The sequence below is a fragment of the Belonocnema kinseyi genome, chromosome 3 (assembly GCF_010883055.1).
Source record: "Belonocnema kinseyi isolate 2016_QV_RU_SX_M_011 chromosome 3, B_treatae_v1, whole genome shotgun sequence".
Lineage (NCBI taxonomy): Eukaryota > Metazoa > Arthropoda > Insecta > Hymenoptera > Cynipidae > Belonocnema > Belonocnema kinseyi.
In genome coordinates this window covers 87,126,931-87,132,770 of record NC_046659.1, presented here as the reverse complement: position 1 = coordinate 87,132,770, position 5,840 = coordinate 87,126,931, and the positions used below count along the sequence as shown (strand labels likewise).

The 5,840-nt window shown below is 30.5% G+C and overlaps 1 protein-coding gene across 1 annotated transcript in view; it reads right to left on the bottom strand.

Moving 5' to 3' along the window:
- Positions 1–5,840, bottom strand: part of LOC117169132 (30S ribosomal protein S11) — a 15,136-nt gene that overhangs the window by 3,064 nt on the left and 6,232 nt on the right. Inside the window, exon 3 of the mRNA XM_033355322.1 lies at positions 632–732. Coding sequence (XP_033211213.1) covers positions 632–732 — 101 coding nt within the window. The remainder of the gene's footprint in view (positions 1–631; positions 733–5,840) is intronic.

The following is a 5,840-nucleotide window of genomic DNA, read 5'->3' as shown; positions in this document are numbered from 1 at the left end:
TTTTTGGTTGAAAATTCATCTTTTATGGTTTAAAATTAACGTTTTTATTTAAAATTCTACATTCCGTGTTGAAAAATCGACCATTTGGCTGCAAATCCACTAGTTTGTTAAAAAATTAAATTATTTTGTTTAAAATTGAACGAATTTAGTAAAAATTCATCTTTTTGGTCAAACATTATTCTTTGTTAGTTGAAAATTAACTTTTCTGTTTAAAATCCTTCTTTTCGGGATGAAAAATCGATTCTTTTGTTGAAAATTAATCTTTTTTGGTTAATAATTCAGCTATTTAGTTAAAACTTTTCATCTTTTTGCGCAATAAATTCGTCCATTTGAATTATAAATTCATCTTTTTTTTTATTAACAATTAAATTATTTTCTTGAAAATCAATTATTTGGTAGAAAATTTAACTGCTTTGGTTAAAATTTAATCTTTTTTATATTTGGAAAATTTCCATTCGGTTGAAAATTTATCTGTTTTGGTGGAAAATAAATCTTGTTGGTTGAAAATGCATCGCTTTAACCACTGTCTTGAAAATTTAATTATTTTGCTAAAAAATCTTTTATTTTGTTTAAAAGGGATTGAGGATAGAAATGTTAATTTGAAAAAGTTTATATGATTAATAGAACCTACTGCGCCAAAAGTAACGGCCGTTGTTTGAGCAGCAATATTTGTTCCCTTTTTGGCATGTTTAAAACCTTCAACTCCACATGAAGTCAACAATTGGACAATTCCTGAAATTCAGATACTTTAAGATTAATTTGACTTATTACAGATTAGCCGAATAAATATATATCAAGGTGTCTACTCAAATTCGGTTTGTTAAAAAAGCAGAAAATTAAAAAAAATAAAATTAAAAAAATAAGTAAAGGGTGGTGCAACAAAGGCTTTATGTTATGCCGAAAATGTTTCCTCTAGAAATCGTCCCTTTTGGTGTAAAAATGTTACCTATATTTTTGCAGAGTTAACAAAAAATGTAGTCACCTTGAGCGGACATTTTTGCCAATAATTTCTCATTTTTCAAAGCGTATCAAGTCGTGAAAATTAAGGTCAAATAAGCAAGGAATGATTTAAATGAAGACGTTTCGATCATCGTTTTGGACGCTAATCAGTCAAAAAACATTTATTTAGTCTGTAAGAAAGGATACAAATAATAAATAAATTTGTTAAAAAATTTAAATTGTTTTGTCAGGAAAGACAAGGGTTGTTCCGTAAAGTGAGGCCCTCAATTTTATACATTTTAAGAGAAAGTAATAATATTGTTGTAAATCAATAGAAAAAAGAAGGTCAACCAGGAAAACATCAAATATAGTAAAAATACAGAACATACCTGGTAATAAGTTAAAAATCAAAAATAGGTAGTAAAATAAAAAAAAACAGAGAACATAGTTCACAAAAAAGAATAAATGACGAAAGAGAAAACAAAAATAGAATTATAAAATAGTTAAGGGCGAAAGCCCAACATCCTATTGAGAACGTGACATACGGGTGACTAACTAACGAAGGAAAAATTACGAGGATTCAAGCAAGAAAACAGACAGTGATTAAATGGTCGGTAAGATAGAAAGGAACTTTAACGACATATTTAAGATTAAAATTTGGTAAGAGGTTTATAAACGTCCAGAAATAAATTATTTTCATATTTAAGATTGACAGTATTAGGTATTTTATTGATGAAGAAATTTTCAACTATTTTTCTACGGACTCTATTGTTCTCCAGTGATAGAATTTTAAAGTTATCCAAATCGAAGTTATGATCGGTATCAATATAGTGCTTTGTAAGCGCAGTATGAGCTACTTTATCTGGATGTGACATAGAATATTTGTGCTCACGATCACGGGTTTCTATAGGTCTTCCTGTCTCACCTACATAGGAACAGGGACAGACCGCGCAATTTTATTTATAAACCACTCCGGATAATTTGTTTTTGGGAAGTGGATCTTTGAGATTATTAAAAAATTTGGAAAAACTACTAGTTGCTTTGTAAATTGTTTTCATTTTTTTTTATATATACACTTGTTCTATTCTTTCCGATACACCTTTCATGTAACGGAGAAACTGTGAAATCAGCATAAGAGACTTTTTTTATTATTATTGGATTTAGAAATAAATTCAGTATTATATAATCGGAAAGTTTCTTCTTCTAAACCATTGTTAATTAAGAATTTTGGAAAACCATTATCTTTTAAGGTACCTCTGATTAAATTTATATTTTTAAATCTCAATTCTCAATTCAGGATGAAAAGAGTTAACATTTAAGTAGCGACCAGACCACGTTTTCTTCTGAAACCAATCAATTTTCACAAATCTATCACATATAATAACAAGGGTGTCCAGAAAACTAATTTTAGAATTTTGTTCAACCTCTATGTTGAATTTAACCCTTAAAGTGCATACATTGTAAAAAAACACGGTAAAAGTGCATTGTGGGTGATAAAGACCCCAGCGTATTTAATCATGTATTGTTTAATTCCTATTGTATATTTTGTCACAATAAAATTATCCGATATAGTTTGAGGTATCTTTTGTAAGGTAGAGTTGATTTTATAGCCATTTATTTACTTGAAGTCTTTTCAACAAATATTTGAAAAAATGTGTTTTTTTACTTAAAAATTCATAACTCACGCAATTTTCATTATTTTAACCTGAAAATTTATGACTATAGTTTTGAAATAGTCTACTTTCATAAAAATATTGCAACATGGGTGCTTTCAAAAAAGATATTTATTTGCACACTACGATTTTTTGACCTCCACTTTCAGCAGCTGCTGCTAGCAGACTGCAGACTGACACTTGACTCAGTCATAATGCGTTCACTCTAATGGGGAAAAATGAGACTAATTATAGTTATTTCTGTTCCCGATTGGCGGTGCATGCTTTTCAAAAATATGCAAGAATGGTTGCGGCCGTACAGGGCATGATATGGTACAGGGTTCATGGGACTTGTCAACCCGGTGTGTCGTTGCACGTAGTAGCAACGCAGAATATTTAAGAACTTTTTGTATATTTTATATTAAAGAAGAGTGATTATTTAAACAATGTTTGCTCCTGATGCTGTTAATTATAATTTTAATTTTTTTAGGTGATATAAGTTTCACGGAACAAATTTTAATTGGTTCGAACCTCAATTTTAACCTCGAAATTTGTTGCATAATATGAAACTTGATTTTGATTTAATAATATTGTAGTGCAAACATCGATTTCTGCAAACATATTTAAGAAATCATTTTTCTTTAATATAAATTATATTTTAAATACAAAAAATTATGCTTAAACTAAGGAAAGAAAATTATGATTAGGGGGGTCAGGGGAAGGGAGAGGTCTGCTCAGTGCAATGTAGTTCATACTCTTCCCCCTTGGAGTCGCATTCGCTAAATTTCGTGGTCTTTAATTCCCCCTTCAAGTCTTAGTGTCGTCAATTAAAGCTAAATGGCGACACTTACTTAATTTTTTCGAATTAAGTATGGTTTATAAGAGTTTGAAAATTTCTTGGGGTACCAGACACCCACAATGCACTTTAAGGGTTACTATTAGGAGGATAAGAATTTAACTTTTCTAGAAGTAAATAGATTTTATCGCTTGGAACAGCTGTAATTATATCGTCTACATAACGGAAAACGAAAGGAACTGAAAAAAGGAGATTTTTGAGGCAGTGCGACTCGAGTTTCTCCATAACTATATCAGCTGATACAGGTGAGAGAAAAGAACCCATACGTAAGCTGTTTTCCTCTTTAAAAATAGAACCATCAAATTTAAAAAAGGTGGAATTTAAACATTCTTTAATACAACCTAAAAAATGATGAAGCGGAATATGAGTAAATTTAGAAATCTCAGACCATCATTAATCTACACAGTCAAGAACATCAGGTGTAGGAATGTTGTTGAACATAGAAACTATATCCAAAGAAACTAATATGTAATCACAAGGGATGCGACATAGTTTGATCTTTTGAACAAAGGATAAGCTATCAGTGACATGTGACTCGTTTACTTCAATAATATTATTTCAAATTTCGGATAAGAAAGCAGATAATTTATATAAAGGGCCATTTATACTTGAAACAATTAGTCTTAAAGAAATATCAGTTTTATGAAGTTTTGGAAGAACGTAGGCCCTTGGGCAGATGGCTGAGTAAGTTTTTAGTCCTTTAGCTTGGTAGGAAGAAATTAAGTTATTAAATTCTAAGGTAGAGATCCACTTATTGTTTTGGTCTTGCAGAGTTTCAGTGTATTTAAATGTGGATAAGGAATTGGGATCTGAAATTTTTAGGGCACAACTAGCGGCAAAAGCAAAATGGCCGGCGACAGTAGGTAGATTTCTGATATGATTCATGAAAAAACATTGAAAATTAGTTGTAAACCTTAAAAATGAAAGTAACAATAGCTCAAATTTGTGATTTCACAAAATCCACACTGGCATATAGAAACTTACTAGAAGGAGAAAGAATTTGACATGCAGGACACCTTCTATTTTTCGGAAAAGAGGTGGAAAATGATACTTCAGTTTCTATTATTACATTTCGTTTCCAAACTTCGAATTTAAAAACTGTGTTTTCTCTTGAAAAAATTTTCAAGAAAAAACACCCAGTAGAAAATGTCTGCCTCAAATGAACTCCGGGACTCTCAGATTAAAGAGAAAAAGCAGTAGTATATGATACAAATAAAGAAAAAATCCCAAAAAATTTTGTGTCTTCTGTACATAACCTCAAAAGTAGCAACAAACGCCATTTTTGGGTACATAACCTCAAATATCTTGAAATCCTGATGTATTGGGCCAATTCTGATCCCGAATTCGGATTCTATATAAAAAATGACTTCAGAAATGACCCTCCACTTTCCAACAACAAAACCATGTTGACCTGTGTTATTGAAGAATAAAAACGATAAATACTTGATAATGATTATAACTTTTTCTTAAATCTTTTTTATTGACAGTATAGAACAAGCTTGAAAATCCGTTTCAAATTCGTGAATTTTTTTTACTTAATTCTGTTTTGTTTTTAGAGTCATACTATCAGTAAATGCTGTAAATGCACTATAAGATTTTTCAACATTTTTTAAAAATAGGAGTTTATTTACATTTTTAGAAAAATCGAACAGTTTCATGCTTTCGAGCAGTAGAAGAGCGACCAAACACACAACAAAATACTTTGCTCTTCGATTTTCGTGGCGAAAACTCCATTGATAAAGTTTGATTTATTTTATTTGTAACTTTTTATTTATCACTTTTCATTGTTTTCTCAGTTTCACTGCAAAACCTTTCAAAAAATTATTTTCGTATATTCGCCTACACTTCCCGTCAAAATTTACCTACGCTCAGGGCTTTCCGATTCTGTCATCAGGTGGCGTATTCGAGTTCTTCAGATCCCGATAAAACTTTCTATCATTTAGAGCATCAGATATTTTTTAAATAATCAGTTTTTGATATAGCAACGGTAACATTGCCTTTATCAGAATTAGAAAACAATACATCTGGGTTTCTTAGCTTCAATTTACGTATCACATTGAAATCAGGTAAATGTTCAAATTTAAGTCGATTTTTATGTCTTAAAAAGGAAACATGATCCATAATAATTTGTGAACATTGATTTTTAATTGAAATTTGAGATTCTCCATCTAAGTTAAAAACACCAGTTTCAATAGACGCAATAATATTGTCAACATGTAGGGCATGGAAGTTATTAATACTAGATGGGAACTTATGTCCTAAGGACAGTAAATCAATGACGTCTTGAGGAATACTGTAATTGTGGGTCCGGATGCAATAAGGGCACATAAAATTTTTTCGTGCGAAAACGAAGTCCCCTGGAGGCTTTAGAAAAAATTTTCGAATTTTAATTT